The sequence below is a fragment of the Trachinotus anak genome, unplaced genomic scaffold, assembly GCF_046630095.1.
Source record: "Trachinotus anak isolate AG129_WGS33_773 ecotype Australia unplaced genomic scaffold, CSIRO_AGI_Tana_v1 ptg000003l, whole genome shotgun sequence".
Classification (NCBI taxonomy): Eukaryota; Metazoa; Chordata; class Actinopteri; order Carangiformes; family Carangidae; genus Trachinotus; species Trachinotus anak.
Window position 1 is genome coordinate 12,669,638 of NW_027273854.1, and position 21,944 is coordinate 12,691,581.

At 47.4% G+C, this 21,944-nt stretch overlaps 2 protein-coding genes and 1 long non-coding RNA gene across 7 annotated transcripts in view; 1 reads left to right on the plus strand and 2 right to left on the minus strand.

Annotated features, from left to right (window-relative positions):
* Positions 1-21,944, minus strand: part of rps2 (ribosomal protein S2) — a 338,696-nt gene that overhangs the window by 80,499 nt on the left and 236,253 nt on the right. The window lies entirely within an intron of this gene.
* LOC139618120 (retinoic acid-induced protein 1) overlaps positions 1-21,944 on the minus strand; it is a 54,962-nt gene that overhangs the window by 4,711 nt on the left and 28,307 nt on the right. For both annotated transcript variants that reach the window (XM_071473780.1, XM_071473779.1), the window contains exons 2-3: positions 1,225-7,822; positions 877-970 (exon numbers count right to left, since the gene is read on the minus strand). In XM_071473780.1, the coding sequence (XP_071329881.1) occupies positions 877-970; positions 1,225-7,746 (6,616 nt within the window). In that variant the 5' untranslated portion in view covers positions 7,747-7,822. The remainder of the gene's footprint in view (positions 1-876; positions 971-1,224; positions 7,823-21,944) is intronic.
* Positions 16,900-21,944, plus strand: part of LOC139618135 (uncharacterized) — a 43,425-nt gene continuing 38,380 nt past the window's right edge. Inside the window, exon 1 of the long non-coding RNA XR_011689681.1 lies at positions 16,900-17,175. This is a non-coding gene — a long non-coding RNA (uncharacterized lncRNA). The remainder of the gene's footprint in view (positions 17,176-21,944) is intronic.

The following is a 21,944-nucleotide window of genomic DNA, read 5'->3' on the forward strand; positions in this document are numbered from 1 at the left end:
AGAAAGAGGAGAAAGAGCGAGCAAAAGAGAGAGCAACAGAGGAGAGCGAGAGACTGAGTGGATGAGTTGCGATGCAGGCAGGCAGTCAGATATGGCTGGTGCACTCAGCAGGATTAAAAAGGGCCTCGCTCTGCACCCTGTGCTGGCTCGGCAGACGTGGCAGGCCTTCTAATCCCCACACTGTACTTCCTTGGCATGAGGTAATGTAAGGGGAAGCCATACAACACATGTGCTGACACACAGACACTCACTTATATCGACAACAACAACCAAGAACACACATGCTCACAAGCAAGGAACACGCATAAGCAACATAGTTGCAAGATGTACAGAGGGAAGCATTCAGGCAGGAAGGCACACATATAGATGCATGCAAACCCGCACACATGCACATTCAGTTCCCAGACTGCAGAATGGATGGATGGAGCCACTGGGGTTGTGGTCAATAATGCACACATACACACCCTCCTCCCTCTAACTCTGCACTCTCTCCCTCTTGCACACTCCAGGGTCCCACTTTCCTCTCATCATCCCCTTTATTCAAAGCCCCCACCCGCTTTCCCTCCCTCTTACCTCTTTTGCTCTCCCCCAGCACTCTCAGACATCTCTTCTGGCACTCAATAATGTTACTTCTTGATGTATTTTCCTTCTCTCATTTTACCCACATTCATTTCCCTAACCCTCTCTTTTTTCCCTCTGCTTTCATTTTTCTCCTTTTTTTTCTACCTATCATATTTGTTCCCCTCCCTATTGCCCTCTCAACCTACGTTCAATTTCCCGTTCCCAATTGCCCTTCTCATTTCTCCTCCCTCTTCCTGGCTTTTCTTCCCTTCTCATCCCCTTTTGCTCTCTTCCTCTCTTGCTGTGGTCTCTTACCTATCTCTTTGGCGCAGACATAGTGGTATTTATGAGAGCAGCCTCTCCAACAGCAGCTGAGGGACGCCCCCACAATCTGGCACTTGTAGCAGCTCTGGGGTTAGTCAGACAGACAGACATATGGACCGACACCAATAAAGAAACAAACAAAATGACCGACAGAGGCATGTAGGGATAGAGAGAAAAAGAGGAAAAAGTGTGAAAAGTTAACAACAATTTCTCAAAGCCACTGGAACTGATTCTGAAAGTTATTGTATATAGTATCTCTCTTCAATAAAGTTCCACTTCCACAAGGATGCACACATTTCAGATTAGTACAAGACTCGCTGTTGGTAATTGCTATCGTACCGTTTGGGCTGAGTTGTTGGCAGCCTCCTTCAGTCCGTATAGCCTCCCAGCGACCATAATTACCCCCTTGGTCCAGATGGCACAGTTTTCATGGGCCCAGTGCTCCTTGGCCTCTGCCTCTACTTGTAGCCTTTGGAACATGCTGTCATTGCCCTCTTGGTCACTTGAGGCCCCTGTGCTGATGGCCTGGAGCTGTTTCATCCTCCGGAATCGCTCTCGGAGAGTTAATCTTCGTGAACCACCCTCCCGACCCGTTCTTTCCGTTCTTTCTGCCCGTCGGTAGCGCCAGTGATGGTGCCTACAACTACTGCCCTCTTGAGTGGATGCTTCTGTGTTGCCCTCCTTTTCTGTGCTGCCCTCCCCCTCATTCTTTGAGGAGTTGCCCAGTTTTTCACTGCTGCTACAGTTGCTGTCATTGCTCTTCTCTGACTCTTCCCTGAGGGATTCTATGTGCCTGATCGTCAAAATTTTCCGTGGAACGGTATCTTCTGTGTAGTAGGGTCCACACAAATCGCCTAGGTCTCTGTAATTTGCTGGCTTTCCACATAAGGAGCATTTAAGACATCTTTCAATTAGATTTTTATTTACCAAAGGTCCATGTAACATAGCAGCAGTGTGTGGTGCTACCTTTGCAACTGTGAAAGGATTCCTCATTCTGAGTATGCCCTTTTTTCTACGTCTTTGAAATATTACTGCATCCTCAGGCTTGTTAACTATGGCACACCAAGAGGAAAAATCTCTGGAGTTGTTAATCCGTACATAGGGACAGAAAGACAATTTCGAATTTTGATGTACTGGTCGGCGCCTGATTCTTTTCACAGAAATTGTCTCAGTCTGTTTATCTGATATTGTCACTACAGGACCCACAATACATGTCTTCTGTTTTTCCTTATTTTCCCTTTCTCTTCTTTCCCTTTCCTCTTTTTCCCTCTCTTCTTTTTCAGCCTGTTCACATCCTGCAGCCCTTACTACTGCCTCAATAACCTCGATGGCGTCTTTCATTCCAGGTTTTGGCCCAGGCTTTTTGTGGACTTTCACTGGCATGCCAGGAATCTGCTCTGATAAGGTTTTGCCTCGTTTCCTCTTGGAAGGGTTTGCTGATGGTTTTCTGCCTCTCCTAGGTTTCTGGATGAGTTCTGTGCTGGTAACCTGAGGGGCCTCTGTGATCTCATCTGAGTTGATTGGTAGAGGTACTGTGGATTCTGTAGGAGATACCTTTTCTCCCATCCTCTCCTGTTGTTGTTCTGCTGTTTCAATATTTGTCTCCTCAACTGGCTCTGTCTCTTCCAGAGGTACCTGGCCTTTTCTCTTCTTCCTCCTCTGTTTTAGGTGCATCTCATGGTTGTTTTTAATGGCCCTCTGCTTGGCTAGCCTTGGAGTTGTAACTATTAGGCTCCCTGCTTCCAAGGCTACTACAGAGGCATCTGTACTCTCCACCATAGCCCATCTCTTCCTTTTAGTTCTGGAAGACTTAGAGGCAGCAGTACCTTCTGAGGCTTGCTGTGTCCACTCTCCTGGAGCCCTGGCTTCTTCTGGGACCTCCACTGAGCTCCAAACCTTATCAGCTTTGACATCCTGCTTTATCTCTGGTTTAATGTTTTCCTCTTCATTTACAACTTCTTCTTCTATCCCTTTTCTCACCTTGTCTGGTGTTGATGCTACTTGACTCACCTCATGCTTTTCTCTTTCTTTTGTCACCTCCTCTTTTCTTACTCCTCTTTCATGTTGTTTTACTCCTTCTTGTCTAGATTCTACGATTTTCACTTCTCCCTCACTCATCTCAGTGCTATTTACAAGCGTGGACGTCTCACCTTCCTTTAAGACATGTTGAGACAAAGCCTTGGTTGTAACATCATCAATTAGATTGCTGTCTATCTGGGGAATTGGGAGGTGTTTCTTTGAGCTGGGAGATGTAATTTTCTGCACCATGGCCTCATATTTCTGTCCTCTGCCTTTTCGTGGTGGGAGAACTTTTGTTTTAGTGGGGCACTGAGGTGGCACCACAGGCACATCACTAGTGATGTCAGTTTCACTGATGTTGAGAGGAGTGTCTTTGGTTAGGGGAGCAACCATAGAAGCTTTTTTGGGTGGCCCTCGCTTTCTTCTGGGTCCCCGGACAGCCTTCTCTTTTGGTGTAGAGACATGCTGTTCCAGCAGAGGTTGAGGTGGTACAGGTTTTGGTTTGGGCTTTGGACCTCTCTTTTTCTTTACTGGTGTAATAGAAAGTTCTGGGCTAGGTTTCCGTTTAAGTGGAAGTGATGCCTTTTCTTCAGATTGTTCAGTTGGGACTAGTGGGGCAAGTGGTGTAGCTGGGTCTGCTGGAACATCTGTGTTTTTGACTGCATTAGGAATGGGAGTTCGAGTTTGTTCCATAGTTACACACTCTTCTACTTTTGGACAAACATCAGTGGTTTTAATTTCTGTTAGAGTTTGGGGTAGAATATCTTCCCCTATGATTTTCTCCTTTTCTTTTGACAGTTTTTCTTGTGAGGGTTTTCTGGACCTCAAGACCATGTTCTTACCTCCCTTCTCTGGTGCCTTTACCTCATGGTTTGTTTGTTTCTCATTCTGGTTTACGGGTTTTACCTCCTGGTTTACTTGTGATATTGTAGCTTTTAGGCTCTTCCTGCCCCTGCTTTGCAGTCCTGTCAAAGGTTGAATGAATTCTTCTTGTTGTACTAGCTTTGCTTTAGAAACTGAGCCTTTGGGACGACCAACTGGGGCTTTGATGAGTGCAATGTCGGTGGGGGGCAAAATATCTGCAGGCTTGGGTCCAGGCTTAGGTCCTGGTTTAGGACCTGACTTTAGAGCTGGTTTTGGTCCAGGTTTTGGTCCAGGTTTTGGCCCAGATTTTGAACCTGGTTTGGGTCCTGGTTTTCGTTTCACAGGAGTCTCAATTTTCAGGGGCAGCTCTGGCTCACTTGGCACAGGTTTTGATCCTGATTTAGCACCTGGTTTAGGTACAGGTTTTGGCCCAGGCTTTGGTCCAGGCTTTAGCCCAGGTTTAGGCCCTGGTTTCAGCCCTGGCTTTGCACCTGGTTTTGGCCCTGGTTTTGGTCCAGGTTTTGGCCCTGGTTTGGGCCCAGGCTTTGAACCTGGTTTTGGGCCTGGTTTTCTCTTTACATGAGGCTCAACTTTGGGTGGCAAGTCTGGTGCATTGAATGAACGAGTGCACATTCTAGAACGAAAAGCATCAGTTACCATTTTGGGAGTCTGGCTCACAATAGAGTCCTGATGAACTAGGTCCATTTGATCTGAAAATAGCACAGTTTTGCTTGGAGGCATGCAGGGTTTTTGTGTAGGTGAGGGGGCTCCTTCCTCTTCCTTCTCCCCCTCCCTCTCCATGCTTAGCTGTCGCCTGATTCCCACACCTGAATGCATGATTCTCCTTCTGCCCCTGGCATGCTTACGTCCAAAAGCCCTTGGCTGAGCAGATGGGGCCACAGGCTCTGGCTTGGCCAAGGGGGTCACAGCACTGGCGCAGCTGATGCCAGGCTCCATGTCCTCATCACCTTTTTTTGGTGACGGTGGAGTGTCTGCCCAGGAGGGGGCTGAGGGAAGTATTGACTTCCCTGGCAGCTGAGGAGAGTCTGGCTCCAGCACTTTCGCATCACTGTGATCAATATGATCTCTGGCTTGAGCTGGAGGTGTCGCCTTGTCATTGAGAGCTGAGAAGACTGGCATAGCAGACTGTGGCTGAGGAGCAGTGTCACCAATTGCTGTCTCCCTTGCAGAAGCATCTGCAGCTGCTGTTGCTGCTGCTGCATTTGGATGGGCAGGTGCCCCTGCAAACTCATTGTCAGTGTGGAGCTCAGTACTCTGAACCTCTGTCCTGCTGCAGAGATCTCCAGGAGGCCCATCTATATTATTCATGTGCTCCTCAGTTGATGACTGGTTCACTTTCTCCCCTTCCCCCAATTCTGCCCTAACCTCTGCAGACAGAGGATGAGAAAGAGAATGTTGCTGTTGTTTCTGTATTTCTTCTTCTTCATCATCTGCCTCCCCCTCCTCTTCATCCTCCTCATCTCTGCTCTCTCTCTTGTCTGAATTGCTCTCATCCAGGGTCTCAACCTGGGGGGTTGGAGAGGTGTTTTCTGAGCTGTCCTCTTTCTCTGTGGAGTATTGATCCTGTTCAAGGTCACCTCTAGAAATGAAAGGCAATGTTTTCACTGAGCTCTCAGAAGCAGTTGGAGACTCAGATTTGAATGCCTCTGATTTCACCTCTTGGCCAAAGTGTTCCTTGTGGCTGGAGTCAGACAGAGCTGCCGGTGACTGTTCAACTGATTCTCTTTCATCAGGGTCATATTGGCTTTGGACCCCTTGGTACACTGTCTCCTCATAGCAATAATTTTTTGTCACCTCTTTGTTTACTTTGCTGTAGAGAGAGCTGCATTTCTCTTTATCTGTCCATTTCTCCTGCCTCTCTGTAGATTTAGTTGTGTCTGAATCTCTGTCACAGTCAGGAGTTTTTTCTGTTGTCACCTCCTCTTTGTCAGCTGATTTCTCTGTCCAAGCTGATTCTTCAAAGTTCTCTTTGACAGGCTCATTGATATGCTGTATATCTGAAGGGGAGTCCCTTTCTTGTTTCATTGGACTGGGGACTGTAATGCTTGTGGGAGACCTCTCGTCGCCAACGCTCTTCACTGGAGTACTCATGCCATCTCCTCCCTGCCCTGATTGACATCTAGTAGGGTCAGGGGTGAGGTTGTGCAGACCTGAGTCCCCAGATCTGGTGGACATATCATCTGGAGATGTCATGGAGCAAGACGAGGCGGTGTCCAGGCTGAGTTGTGTGTTGTTAGGGGCCTGTGCTGGACTTCGGCCCTGGCCACAGAAGTAGAAGCCCCTCTCCAGTTGTTCATCACTACTGCTAGAATAGCCTCCCTCATGAAGTTCCATGGGCATTGGCTGGTGCTGTGGGGTAGAGTAAGGGTCCTGCATAGGGCCTCCACCAACACCACCACCATCTGGATATGGAGGACTTTTGTATTCCTCACCCTTTTTGGAGGATGCTCCACTGCCAGCGCTGCTGTTGCTGCCTCCACTGCTGCGCTTACTGCCTTTCTTATTGGCCACCAGGGCCTCTGAAAGCAGCAGCTGCTGGACATTATTAGAGATGTTTTCTACCTGAGAGGTGAGGGCATTCAGGCTCCACAAGCTGGGGTTTGACAACAGTTTCTCTGAGAAGCGCTCTTTCATGGTGGGGACCTGTGGTGTAGAGGTGTAGCTGTGTGGGGCTGCATGGGGCACATTGGGTGAAGGGTGTGAGCGTGGGGGCATCAACATTGTGTTGGTACTGGATTGCTCCTGCATACCAGCTGAGGAGGATGAAGAGGAGGAGGCTGCCCCAGGGGTCATGGGAGGCTGGCCATACTGGAACGACTCTGGATTGGTCATAAGTGGTGAAGGGGTGGAACTGTATGAGGGGGAACGCCCTACAGAGCGTGCAGGGGAGTGGCCTGAGGAAGGGCTACAAGTTTGATAATACTGTTCTGGTGATCTGACAGACAGCTCTGAGAGACAGTAGTTTTGTTGGGGTTGACTGTAGTGTTGGTATTTAGGGTGGGGCTCCTGGGGGTTGGCCATTGCCTGTAAAGGAGCCTGCTGCTCATAACCTCTGGACGGAGGCTGCTGGTAGCCGTAACTGTTCTGGGTTGACCTGTAACCGCCTTGCTTCAGATTGCTGTGACTGCTCATTTGTCTGCCATACTGGGAATTCTGAGGCATATTGTAACCTTTATAACAGTGTGGCATAGGGCTGCACTTTTCCATGTATGGTGAAGGAGAAGGTGAGTGCTGTGGGTAGTGCAGGTGACTCTGGGGGTACATGAGAGAGGAGGGGGCAGGGTTAGGAGGATGGGACTGGTGGTGGGGGCTGGTATAGGCAGGGGTGGAGGGCTGGTGGCACTGGGTCTGGGAGTGGCCCAGCATGTTCTGGTCCATGTACTGGGTGGAGCCAGGTGCAGGAGTACCACCAGCCTCCATACGTCCCACCATCTCTTGGTCGTACTGTGCTAATTGGGCTGGGTCCTCCCACTTCTGCTGTAGGTGGCCCTCACTCATATACTGGGCTGAGTAATTCCCAGGGCCCATATGGTTACCATAGCCCCCGGGACCCTGCAGGTGCTGATTGGGGTTTGGTGGGGGCACTTTGCTTCCTCTGTAGGATTTCTTTGCCTGAGAGGATGCTGAACTACCATTTCCACTCCCATTCCCTCCACCATTGCCTGGATAACCAGAGTAGGCTTGCTGGCTGTAACAGTCCTTGGGTCCTCCTCCAGTTCCTGGTCCTCCAGCTGGAGGCATGCTTGTGGGGTTTGCCAGTGAATGAGCCTCATAGCCTGACCTGGTGTGCCCTGGGCCTGGACCTGGATGTGGACCCGGGCCTGGGTGTGGGTGCTGTGGGTGGGGATGATGCGGGTGTTGCCGGTAGGTCTCCAGGCGGGATAATTCATGGGGCTCCTGCTGGTAGCAGGGTTGGTTGCTGTGGTAACCACCGCTGCGCTCTCGGAAGGACTGCATAACTATCTCCGTCTGTAGCCAGAGCAGGGAGGGGGAGGTGAGGTGAGACGGGAAAGGGGGAGGGGGGCTAGGGGTTCTGAAGGCAGGGAGAGAGTGGGAAGTGAGAGAAAAGAGGGAGAAATCAGAGGGTTAGAGCTGTTGAGCCTGCAGTTTATACATTCTGCATTTTCTTCTTTTATATTCAATGACTAACTTTATTTAACATTTGCCTGGAGTCAAAGCTAAAATCTCTGTCTCACTGAGAATCATTGAAGATGATATTTTTCACACTCACTCCCACAATCATTAAAACACACACAGGTGAACAGAGCCCATGTAGATACAGATGATGTAGATTTTTAACCCACAAACATAAAAAAATTCAAGGGCATAATTTGATTTTACACCAGTCACTGTGTTTAAGATCGCAAACAGCACTAATAGTTGTTATCTCTTGTCCAGATTTGAAGAGACTGTGCATGTGTGCGTGTGCGTGTGTGTGTGTGTAAAATGGCCCCACAATAGTGCAGGCTTCAGGATCTGTTTCAGCCTCTCAAGATGGAGGGCCAGGCATGTGATGCGGTGTCTCGTGCTATGATTGACAGGTCTGGGAGACAGAGGAGAAGGAGACAGTGGCATCTGGGAACTTAATTACATATCTGTAATAAATAAACAATCATAACAATTGTTCACCTGCATGCATGTGTGTGAATATTGAGGCCAGGCAATTGTTCAAAGGCTGCAGGCCACAGCAATAAAGATCTGGGGAGCATCCGTGTTGGGTTGTAACATTGGCTCTCACTGGCTGAGTCTGAACTGAACTCACTTACAGTACCACTGTGGCAATCTGGCTTTTTTCCAGCTGATTTTGTATGATGCATTATTCATAATTGTTTCAGGATCAAATATGATCCTTAGACTTAGCCCCTCTTTTCTAACCACTCTAAGATATTACAATTTATTAACAAAACAAACAATATGAAGCAGTATTTTATGGTTTTTCTTTGATGCAGTGTTTCATAAAAGGTTCAGCTGAGCCCTCTTTTTCCTCTCTCTCCTCCCTGTCTTCTCCTGCACAGATGCAAACTCCAATTTCCTTCAAGGGGAAGTGGGAAGTTTTACAGTGTGTGTTTGCGTGCATGCTTTCAATATACCAATAGGGATGTCATAAAGTGTGTTTGGTGTGTTAGTTCCAGTATGTGAGTGCATGTGGCAGTGTTTGCCTGTAATCTTTTGACTGTTTGTGTGTGTGTGTGTGTGTGTGTGTGTATGTGCATGTGTGTGTGTGTGCGTGTGTGTGTGTGTGTGTGTGTGTGTGAGTGTGTTTGTGTTTGTGAATGTGTTTTTGCATTCATACAAAAGAGAGAGGAAGAGAGGAGGGGTGGAGAGTGCTCTTGCTCTATAAAAGGAATAGAGTCACCTGGAGACAGAGCACTGAGCCTGTTTGTGTGTGTGTGTGTGTGTGTGTGTGATTGTGTGTTTGCTTGTGTGTCAGCCAGTTCCAGCACAATATCCTGGTATTCAACCCGCCCCAGGGACAGTGGTGCATCCCACCAGACGCACAGTAGCATTATTCATCTCTGAAACGCACAGTTTGGATGTGTATGTGTGTGTTTGTGTGTGTGTGAGAAAGAGAGAGAAACAGAGAGAGAGAGAGAGAAAGAGTAGGTCTATTTGTGTTTATGTATGAAGGTCCACAGCTTTTGGCAATCCTGTAAATATACACACAAACATACAAAACACACACACACACACACACACATCTATAGATTCCCCTGGAGATTCTCTGTCCTCCCTCCTACCTTCCTATCTCCCCTGCCTGCAGCCTACTTGTGCTTCACCCGGGGTGATGTGTGTGTGTGTGTGTGAGGATACTTGTTTATACAGTGACCTAAATAAGATACTTATAGGAGACAAGGGGTGGGACTCTGGACTGAGGTGCACATCTCTTTTGGGATCCAGTGTTGTTATGTCATGTGTCTATGTGCACATTTTCCACTATTTCCACTCTTTTCCACAATAGCATATTCTGACGAAAAATGAATTCGATTTTTTAATTCATTCAAAATCTTCTCTCTCTTCAATTTACTTCTCTCCCCCCTCTGTCTTTTCCTTTGTACTCATACACCCATGCACGCATGTATGTATGTGAATGGGGTCGACATTCCAATCACGTCTCCTCTCCACCTCCACATTGCACCTCCTCCTTCCACCTCTATCTTCCACAGAGAGCCCTGGCATTGTGTGGTCGGCCTGCTGCTGTATTTGTGGATGCACCGCGTCACATCGCACTGCTCCCTGCCTCAGTAGGGGTCAGAGAGGAGAGAGGACGAAGGACACATGCTGAGATTGCCAAATCCTCTCTGTTGTTCTGTCTGTCGCTCTGTCTGTTTATTAGGTAGTGCTTGCATCGATTTTGAGAAAGACGGATGGTGGAGAATCAAACACACATATCGCTCACTGGCCATCTTTCGTTTGCACACATGCACACACAGCAAGACACCCACGTTGACTGCTCCTTGTTGTTTTCTTGTGTGCTAGTTTGTTTTCATGTTTTCCCCGTCCATTTCTTCTTTCTTTCTTTCTTTCTTTCTTTCTTTCTTTCTGTCCTCTCTCCTTCCCTCTCTTTCTTTTTCACTCTGAAATCTTTCTCTCTGGCCTGTGCTGTGATCAGAGAGGAGAATATCAATGGAAGGGGAAAGACAACAAGGCGCCGAGAGGAGGAGTCAGTTGAGGCTCGGGGTGGGGGTGGGGGGGGGTGGGATGGGTGCAAGCGGTGGGGAAGGAGTGATGGAATGATAAGTTTGAAGAGGAGGAGGAGGATGAGGAGAAGGGGGTGCTGAAGACAGAGGAGGATAGATGATTTACTGAGTGGGCTTTACAACCTGGGCTCCTGGGAAATATGAGCTGCAGCAATCACTGCACGCACATACAGGCACTTAACACACACACAGACACAGACACACTGTATGCATGCAAAATGCTAGATTGTGCTCAAGCTTGTGGTGGGGTCCATAATTACCCAAATGCTTCACCTCCACAGACAAACGTGAGCTGCTAGACGTGTGATTGATTACCTTGGACTCTGCCCACTTCAAATCTTATCAAGGCAGCTGCCTCATAACCAGCTTTATTGTCATTGTAGATATGTAAATCTTGACATCAGAGTCTGAATGTTTGCGTACTTATGTATGTTTCTTCATATGCATTTTTTAAAAATGCACCCACGAGGGCATTTTTAGATCTCAAGCACTGAAGTTGGTCTGGCTGTGAAAAAATATTGTCAGGAAGGAAGGACAGCAGGAGAGAAGAGTGAGAGGGAGGGAGGGAAGGGTGAAGGAGGAGAGGAGGGTGAATCTGATTGTTCCGCTGGATGGTTCATAATGCGCAGAGCTGCGACTGGTTACAGTCCCCCCTTCATTCTTTTTTTATCCTCTCTCCCTCTCTTTCATCGCATCATCTTCAGAGGCAGCTTGAGATGGGATTTATCTTCTTTCTCCCTACGCACACACACACACACACACACACACACACACACACACAAAGAGAGAAACAGACAGCTCTCTCGTTCCATCAACTCTAGCTCTGAATCACTTTCGCTTCAAATCTTTTTCCTGCTCTCTGTCTATCTGACACAAACAAACACACACATGCAAATGTGCAAACACGCACACACAGACCCCCTCCACCCCACATACACACACACACACACACACACACACACACACACACACACACACACACAGACAGACACACACATAAATGGAGGCATACAGAGAGCAGGGATGGAACGTCTCCCTGTGTGTTTACCTCCCCAGTCATCCTGGTTAATTATGCATGCAGAGGCAGTTTGAAGGGGAGGTGGAGCGGCCTGGGAGGAAACACACACATACACACTCACCCCATCACACATATTCACAAACACTCGCACTTCACCACCACCACAACCAGAATCATCACAACACGCCCCAGCGCCACAGACACCAAAGCTCAGCTCACATGCTCCTCGACAACCCGACAACGCACTCGAAAATAAGCCAAACATGCCATGCTCTCTGTCCCACCTCCTGCTTCACCACACACATTCATGTCTAACACATCTGCCTTTAACACCCTGCTTAACACAGCATGCCCCAAAAATAACACAGCAACCAATCAGCACGCTGATATCCCCTTCCTCATTACACACACTTCAGCAAGGCACAGAGAGTGTTTAGACGCCTCCAACTATTCAGACTGCCTGTGTGTATCCTCCCCTCTCGGCGGACACTGTGCCCTTTTACTTGATAACTGCAGGTCCAACACACAGCACAGACAGACAGACAGACAGACAGATGGACAGTCAGACACACATCTTCTCTCTGTCTCTCTCCTCCTTTTCTTCTCTGCAGTGTCTGGCCTGGCTGTGTGGGTGGGTTTCTACCCAAGGGAGAGGCTCAGGAGATGGAGGAAGCCAATATCTGCTCTGACATTTGTCAGTGTCCCGTTGTCATGACACACAGCTGGAGGTCATGGGGGGTCACCGGCAGCTGGTTACATAGATTATAGGAAGAGACATAGAGGGGGGCAGAGACCTGCCATTGACACTCACAGACAGACAGACAGACAGATAGACAGTTTGGGGGCTATTGGACAGGTGGCAAATAAATTCGATTGGAGGGCTGACAGTGAGGGAGTAGTGTGTACGTAAGCATCTAATGAACATCCAATATGTTATCCCGGTCATGTCTGACTTAAATGTAAGGGTTTCCATCAAATAAATACTGAAAAAAATAAAAAGGTGTAATTTCACTTCTAAGAAACAGCGAGCTCATCTCGACTCTTTTGTTTTTCTGCCATCCATCGTCTCCATCTGTTTGGCCATTTTCCCTCCCTCACTCCAACTCAATGTGATACACTGGCATCACAGTTTTAAAAACAAACAATGTTGCCAGATATATGTGAATGAAAATTAACTAGGCTCTGTGTTTTCCGACCAAATTCTATGTTTCCCTTGAATAAATTGGGCGCTTGTTTTTTTTTTTTTGGAAGGTCTGACTGAGCTTTGAGGCTGAAGCGGCTCAATAGCCTTGCCTAGGTCGATCTGGGAGACCATTTTGGTTCTGTGAGGGGAGGGGCGGGGGGTTAATGTGTGTGTGTGTGTGTGTGTGTGTGTCTACTGCCTTGTCTCTGGGGTTTAGGATGACTCATCGACATTCACAGACATGGCTGTCTATTTCATCTCTGATGGAGATGACACTCTAGACACAAATGTCTGTGCGCACACACAAAGTCATGAACACCAACCACGCACTCGAAACAAACATTACACAGATTCAGAAACCTGGAAGAAGAGGAGAGGGAACTCTTGACTGCAGACAAACAAAGAGACAGACGGACAGACATACACACTGCTGCAGCTTCAGCATGAAAGAATAAATAAAGGTCAGAGAGAGAGAGAAATGAGGCAGATGTGTCCAACTGTGAGTGAGAGAGAAATGCATAAGCCGCCAAAGTTATCTGCTCGGTGGTTTAGGTTTAGAATTCCTATTTGGCTCTTAAAGCAGGACGCAGAGGTGATGTTATCCCTCTACAGTGCAGAGCGACATCCTCTCTCTGTCTCCGGGATGAAAAAAGGAGAAATTCAATTCATTAGGAGGGCTGGAGTGGATGGTGTGTGGATGTCTATCTGTATCTCTCTATCGCCCTTCTGACGGGTTGGTGATGTCCAGTGACCTTTCAGAGAGGAGCAACTTCACACTGGGACATGTTACGCCATGAAAACAACAAGAGGAAGAGGAAAAACAGGGTCCACAGTCACCATGGCAACGACAGAGCCACTCAGTCAAGTGAAAAACCTTGAGTATGCATGTGGCATGAAGAAATCACACAAGTAAAGAAGCACATTGGGGTGGGTGAGCATGCGTGGGGAAGGGAAGGGAAGGGAAGGGAAGGGGGCAAAAGGAGACACAAGATGAACACACACAACACACACTCATTTGGACGGTGGGTTCATGCTGGAAATAAAAAATTCTTATATATAAAAGCAAATAAAAACAATGACAGATTAGGAAAATCATATGGTAGTTAATGATGTCTGTTGACATCAACACATTTTCAAAATAAAACACAACTTTACATAATGAAATTCTTAAAAAAAAAAAAAAATCAGTCTGAGATTGATGATCATGCTGATGAGGGGGGTCTTATGCATGCAACATCAAGTCAGAGCTGCAAAGAAATCAAAGCTATTAACTGAAATTAATTGAATTTAATTTGAAAACAGAAATCTCTTAATTGGTTATTTAAATGCTGACACTTCAGTGATATGATTTGCTGCGGTCTCTATGTTTATTTATTTTCTTATTTTTTGCAGCCACAGCTGACCATCTTTTGGTGTTAATTGGGTCCTGAAGTAAGGCATCTCGACGTTTATGTGAAAACCAACAATTATAAAACCTGCTCAGCCAGCTCATGTATTGTTTCTGTGAGGAGAATTTCTTTTTCCTCACTGCACCTTTGACAGCTGCACATTGATCTGTTTGTACCACACAGACAGGAGAAAGAACGGGATTTGTATGTGTTTTCTGTGCCTCACACTTCAGACTCAAACTGGCAGCATGAAGTCAGCATTGTGTGCTTGTTTGAAAGACAAGCTTTGATATAAGGCCGCCCCATCTACATACATTACTTTATAGGCGTTCGAGGGCATAACACTGAATCACTTCACTTTCATACTGAACAATGGGCAGATGATGAGCATGTGGGCTGTGAAAGGACAAATCCTGTAGACCTATTTCTTTGAATGTCTTTCTCTCTCTTTTCCAGCCTTCTAGCCTTGACCCAAAATCATGCGGCCCTCCCTTGTTCTGCTCCTCCACACAACCCTCCTTTATCTCTTTTCCCATCTATCTTTCCTCTCTGTCTTTCAGTGCGGTCACCTCCAGTGGACAGCTGCCGAGCGTTGCCCTTTGAAGGACTAAACCTGGCTTTGTTGACATGGTAACGGAGTGACGAGATGGGTGGGGATGAAGAAGGATGAGCGAGAGAAAATGACAGGCACACACAGGCACAAACACACACACACACACACACACACATATGTAATCAAGCACATAGGTTGCGTTTGTTTCTGGTGAAGGTTGTCGTGGATACCTGGGCATGTGACAAGAATCCGAAAAAAGAAAACTGATTGCTCATTAACTGCTATGTATCTGTGTGCGTGTGAGCTACTGAGTCAGTGTCTGTGTGTATGTAGGTGACTACAAACAATAATCAGTTTCTGCTTGTGCAAGCGTTTGCTAATATGTGCTCATACATGCAAAGATTTAGCATGAATGTGTTTCTGTGTGTGAGTGTGTGTGACAGAACAAGCTTGATGAGAGCCTCCATGATCAAGCTTGACTGACTGCAACGCCCCCACAGTGTGAGTGTGTGCATATATGTGTGTGTGTGTGTGTAAGGGCACTGGAGGACTCCAGCTAACCTTCCGGAGCGCAGAGGGAGTGAGATGTACAGACACAGAAGAAGAAGAGGAACAAAGAGATGCTCTGTGGGTTCATGTTCCCATCGTATTGATAACCCCAGCCATGCCCACGCACTTTTTTCTTGTTTTCTCTCTACAGGTCTCTCTCTCTCATACACACACAAACACACACACCCACACACACACACCACACACACATGGGAGATGGGGTCCTGTAAAGTGGGCCGCAGAGCTACTTGGTATTCCGTCAGAATCCTCCAGCGAGGGAGAGTGTGGAGCACAAGAAAGAAATGATGCAGGAGGAAGATGGGAAGAGAGCGGGAGACAAAAGCAAAGCAGTCAGAACCGAGCGTGTCTGGTAAGTTCTGATTTACACTGCGGGCTGAAATCCCACTCGACTGCTTATTTTAAAAGCAGATGCAGAGAAGTACAGTAGGCTACCTGCCTCTCTTCAACAAAGGTGCAGTGTTTTGAGGTTGGAAAGCAGATGTGAAACGGCACATATCTCACAGTGACCCATTTTGGTTTGGTCCAGCAAAGCACATCTTCCTAACTCAGACACACACACACACACACACATTCGTCTTTTCCAGGTAATGGGGTGGAGCGCTCCACTGAAGCAGAGGGGGAGCGGTGTTGGAGCAGGTTTGGTGTGACATCCCTGCTGGGGCTCATTGTGTGTTCCACTCCCATGTATTTGATCCCTCTGCTCATTTACACGTACACACAAGTACTCACACATGTGCACATGTACACAGACTCACTCACAGACACGTGCAGACACACACACACACACTGATTTGCACCTGCTCCCTTTTCGTGCCACTTCGGTTCATCTAATTGATGATGCCGTGTCACTCCTGTGGTCTCTCTCCAACACACACACACACGCAAACACACATCTCACCTCATCCTCTCTGCTCTCCTTCTGTCTGTGTCCTCTAAGTTGTATCCTGTTCTCCACTGCCCTATCTTTCATACACTTTCCTTGCCCTGTAGCCACAGTGCAGCTGCTGGCAGTGCTGTGTGTGTGTCTGTGTGTTCGTCTGCATATGTGTCTGTGTGACCTTGTCTTAGGTTAGACCAGAGCAGGCAGCTCTTTGGTCTGGCACATTGAACCCATAGCCTGAAGGAGAGATTAGTAGTGGCGATGAGCAGCCTCAGATGTTGTCCTCTGCAGCTTGTGTGTCTATAAATAAGAATGAACCTTTTTTTTTTTTGAGGCAGTTACCACTTATTTCATGTAAAACAATGAGTGGTTATATAAAGTATTTTTGAGCAATAAGGTGAGGTTATTTCAGAGCTTATGGCGACTGGTGACTCATGTCTTTGACTTTTTACTACATGGCTTTTAATAATAAGATCACCTTTATTAGTCCCACAGTGGGGAAATTTGATCATTTAATAACACTTAAATGATAATAATTTAATACGCACCCTGATGAAGTCTGTGTGTGCATGTTGTGTGGCTGACACACACACACACACACACACACACGCATACACACAAACATCAGCTCTCTATAGTGTGGTTTTATGTGGAGACAATAGTGATAGTAATAGTGCAACAAGAAGAAGAAATAACTTAAACTAACTTATCTTACTACTTTAAGAATAACCACGCTCAAAGGCTCGGCGAACGGTTCCCACAATGCTTTGGGGGGATGTAAACAGGAAGTATAATGTCGCCATGCAGTTAGTTGGGACAGCTGTGGGGTCCAACTTGATCCCCGTCTTTGTTAGCGTGTGTTTGCTCTCATTTTGCAGCATTAAAAGTTTGCAGAATCAGCTACTAGTAATTCTTGTTTCCAGTGTACCCGTGGATGTACAGACAACTGTCGCTGGATTACTTTGAAACTGGAGACAAGTTAAAAACGTGATGATTCTCAGGCAAGTTCTGGAGTTAAAGGAGCGTCTCTTCTCTGTGCTCTCCTAGCGGATTTATGGACGTTTATTCGCACGGGAATCGGATATCTTCGGGAAGTGTGAGTCACCCTGAATCTAAAAATATATGTGTCATATCTATGCGCTCAGATTTGACTGTGCTGTGACTCCTAGAAGAAGGAGCACGATTTTTGACACGAATTAAAGCAACTGGGTGCTATGAGTTTTAAAGCACCCTGATGTCCTGCCTGTTTTTGTGAGCACATCAACCTTGCGGCCACACAACTGGGGGTAACTTTATTTTATTTTTTAAAAACACCACCATGCACCTGTCCCTTTCTTCTCACACAGTATCTTTGTCTCACTTCTCTCCTTTGCCCCCAATAAGAAATAAAAGCCCTCCTCAGTGCTTTTAGGGGTTGTAGATGTGTGTGCGTGTATGTGACTGTGTGCTTGTGTGTACTTTCATCTTACACTTTCACAGGACAGGTCATCCCTGGATCTTTTTTTAATTATGTATGTCTGTAGTTGTGCCTCCTAGCATCTTCCCAGAAGGTGTCCTTGATGGCCTGCTCTCTTTTCCCTTCTCCTCTCTTTCGCTCCACTACTCTCTGCTGTTACCTGAGAGCCAGACTGGGGAATACTTTACTGCAACAGCAGACACAGACAGACTGACACTAAAAGGAGGCAAGCCACTGATACACCAATGGCAGATAAGTGAAATGAGAGGAGAGAAGCAAGGAGAGAGTGAGGAGAAGACGACATTTGATCCAAGAGGTCTGAAAAGAGTATGGGAAGGAAGGAAGAGGAGAAGAGATGGTGTGAGAGAGATGAGGGAGGGACTGGAGGGCAAATACAGAGGAGAGGAAAGAGCCAATGAGGGGAGATTTGGAAGAAATGGAAGAACAGCGGGGGGATAGGTGAGAGAAAGTGGAGTGCCGGGAAGGGAGAAAGTGAAATATGATATGAGGGAGGGAGAGGGTGAAGAAGAAAGACAGTGGGAGAGAGGAGGGGTAAGTGGCGAGATGTGAAGGAGGTTGCAGAGCAGAGGAGAGGCGACGAAGGGCAAAAGTGAGGGAGTGATGCTGTGAGATCAAGGCAGGTGAGGGAGAAAGAGACAGGCGGTGAGATGTAGATAGAGAAGGGGAGATGTAGAGAAAGAAGAGGGGAAGAGAGGTGGGGGAGAGGGTGTGAGATCGAGGGCGTACAGAGACGGGAGAGAGGAAGAGTGGGAGGAGGGAGGGAGGGAAGAGAGATAGATTGAAGCTGCAAGATCAAGGCAGATGCGGGGAGGGGGTGGGGGGGGGGGTTCAGCGGCGAGGCGAATGGAAAGATGCAGGGAGGAGAGGAGAAACGGAGATCGTTATCGCGGGGCCGTGCTGCCTATTGATTTGCGTTAGTGTCTCGAGCCAGTGAAATAACAGCGGTGTTGGGATGCAGACTCCCTTGTCATTAGCAAACACAGCTCTCAAGACGCCAGAGCGTGCAGCGCGTGCGTGCATCCGTGTTAGTGTGTGACCATATGGCACGTTTGATGTCCACATGATTAAGACCAGGAATAGTAGCCAGAAAACAAAGTAGAGAGACAGATGACAAAGTTATAACACTTGGTGGGAGAGAACGACAGATGAAAACAGACTGGCGGAAGGGAGAAACAGATTGAGGGAGGGACCAGATTGATTGTGTTGGAGTGAATGATGGGAAGGAAGGCGGAAGAAATAAAAAGCAGAAGTGATCATGCCAAGAAGTCTCGGGTGACACACCTCTCACTTCAGGTGACAGATCAATTGGTCGATTCTCACAGGTAGATAGACAAAGTTAGCTCCTCGTCTTTCTCCTTCCCTCCCTTCCCTCCTTTTTCCGCATGTGGTGCAGTGTGACGGTGGAGGTGGTGTGTGTGTGTGTGTGTGTGTGTGTGTGTGTGTGTGTGTGTGTGTGTGTGTGTGTGTGTGTGTGTGCGCGTGTGTGTGTGCGTGTGTGTGTGCGCGTGTGTGTGCGCGCACGCGCGCGCGTGAAAGTGAGTGTGTCTCGCCAGGGACCAGGGAAGTGTGAATATGGCTGTGGAACTCTGCCAACTGAGCTCAGGAGCTAGTGGGGGGGCAGGAGGAAGGAAGGAGGAGGAGGGGGAGGGGAATGGGAAGGGGGAAGAAGAGAAGAAAAAGAGAAAGACAGAGAGAAATGAAGAGGAGGAGATGAAGAGGAGAGGGGGAAGACTCCATCCTTTGTTCTTCCTTGATGAAAGGAGGAATTGGATCCTCTACTCCCACTCTCGCTTTCTCTCTTGGTGATGAGCCTTGATGTGTTCGGGTGAGCGAGCGAGCAGGAGACACACACACACACACACACACACACACACACACACACACACACACACACACACACACACACACACACACAAACTGCTGCCTTATTCCACTCAACTAAGACCCAAATGACTCCTCGCTCACTAATTAAACTTTAATCTCCAATAGCGCACAAATTACCTGCCACGCAACTGAGCACTGAACTACAGGGATACAGGGAGGGAGTGAGTGAGGGAGAGAGAGATGGACAGACGAAGGAAAGGAGAGTTGGAGTGAAGGTCACGCTCCACCTGCAGGAGGAAAAAATCTTTCTGTCCCTGTGGTTTCTGTCTCATCTCTGTCGTCAGTTTGTGTTTGTGTGTGTCTTCATATGAGCATAAGTGTTTACACCTATATCTGTGCTGTTTGTGTGTGTGTGTGTGTCTGTACAAGGCACCATGGCAGTAAATGGAGCAGTCGGCTGTGGCCTCACTCTCTGAGTCAGTCAGTGTTCCATCTCTCACCTGAATGTTATCACACACACACACACACACACACACACACACACAAAGTTGACGCTAGCCAAGTCCTTGCATCCTCTTCTGCCTGGCCTCGTTCCCATCTCACTCTTACAGACACAGCCTCTACTAGGACACACACACTCCGCCATTTTGTGCCACACAGCAGAGGGCATCACAGCAGTGTGTGTGTGTCTGTGCGTGTGTGTGTCACTTGGTTAATCACAAAGAACTAACGATAATTGCCACCATTTTCCTACCTGCCCTTTTCAAAGCACTGACTTGCAGGTTGTTTGTATGCATGCAGGACTGTGTGTGTGTGTGTGTGTGTGTGTGTGTGTGTGCGCGTGCGCGTTTGTTTGCATCTGTCTGGTTCTGTGTGTGTGTGTGTGTGTGTGTGTGTGTGTGTGTGTGTGTGCATGGCATCACTGAGCCACTAGCACGCAATAATACTAAACTCTAAAGCACCTCAACATGCCCATTAACCAGCTTCATACTCTTCCCGGCAGCATGAGGAAGCTTGTGTAGATGACAGTTGAGGTCGTGGAGGGCAGTGAGACGAGTGGCAGGCCTGGCGCTTCACATCCTGCCTAAAGCTCAGTCTAATTTGCAGTTTGGATGCTTTTCCTTGAATGCCATCGTGATGTATTGTTTTGGCTAAGCTTGAGGTTTAGGACAGACATCTGTTTACAAAGCAAAAAAAGAAGTAAAACTCCCTTCTCAGATACAACACTGACTAATCTTGCAAGAAAGAAAATGTTTCCCAAATTACTTTTGAAAACCTCAGAAAATGTGCCAGAGCTTGTTGCATTCAGTGCATGTAGTAGAGAGCAGCAACAAAAACACAACATGTCTTGTCTCTGCATTGTAGTCTACGCTATACTGCTTCATTAATACCTTTTTTGTACCAAAAATCCCACGATATGCTCGCTGAATGTCAGGGACATAATATAGAAAGAGAACCATACTCTTTAATTCTGCTCAAATATAGAAATGTGTTTTTTTTTTTGTAGCTGTGAATGAAATATCAGAGTGTGACATCATCACCAAATAAAAACAACAAACAAAAATAGGCACAGAAATGCAATGTGCATTACTACTAGCTGTACTGACCAGTGTTATGGTGTTTTAAGGCCAAACTCTTGCTTTAATCTGCACACAGGTGGTGAGTGGAGAAGGACATCAACTGAATTAGCCATCATGGAGGTCCCATTTTGTAGATTAACTGCTGCTTCTGCTGCTCCAATATCCCAGGATGAAATTATCGAGTAAATGCTGCTCTGGTAATGCAGAACCAGGGATCTGAGCATATGCTATGTGGTGAACACTTATATCTTAACTACCTTATGATACCAGTGAGTGCACATATTCTTAGCCTGGCTGTTGCCAATGGGAATAAAAAACCTCTAAATTGTGAGCGCGTTAGTGCCACCACTCTGTCATCTGTGCAGTTAAGTCACAGGCCGGAACAAAAGATGGAGTAACTCCATCCAGCGCCAATGCTGTCAAGACTGTTCGTTCTACAGGGAAGGGTGTCTTCGCAGTGTGTATTACCCACAGTTGGAGGTGAAGCTCGCAGTGGGGAACATCAGGGGACAATCAAGGATATGCCCGTCATGCAAGGTTGGCGGCATGTGTTTTAGTGCATGCGTAGGTGTGTCTGTCCTGTCTGTTCCTGTGTTCCTGTGTGTGTGTGTGTGTGTGTGCGTGCACGCACTGCCTGCCATGCGTGACTAGACGAGAGTCAGGTGTTCTGGGAGGGGCATTGGCACGACGATTCGCCCATATGCCTGTGACTGAGTGTCGGGCACAGAGAGGGCACAGCGAGCGGGGAGGGATCTGCACTACGCCTGCGGAGCATGACTTCATCCCTCCTGCAGGCAGAAGGGGCACTGGGACTAAGAGAGGCTGACTGACTTAGAGGGTGTGAAAGGAGGCTGCTGGATGGAAAGAAGAGAGAATGAATATAAGAGAGATAGATACAGAACGATTGAGGCCTGAAGTACAGAAAAGCAACCAAATAACAGAACGACAGAGTATAAGATAAACCACAAAATGTCTGCATATTCC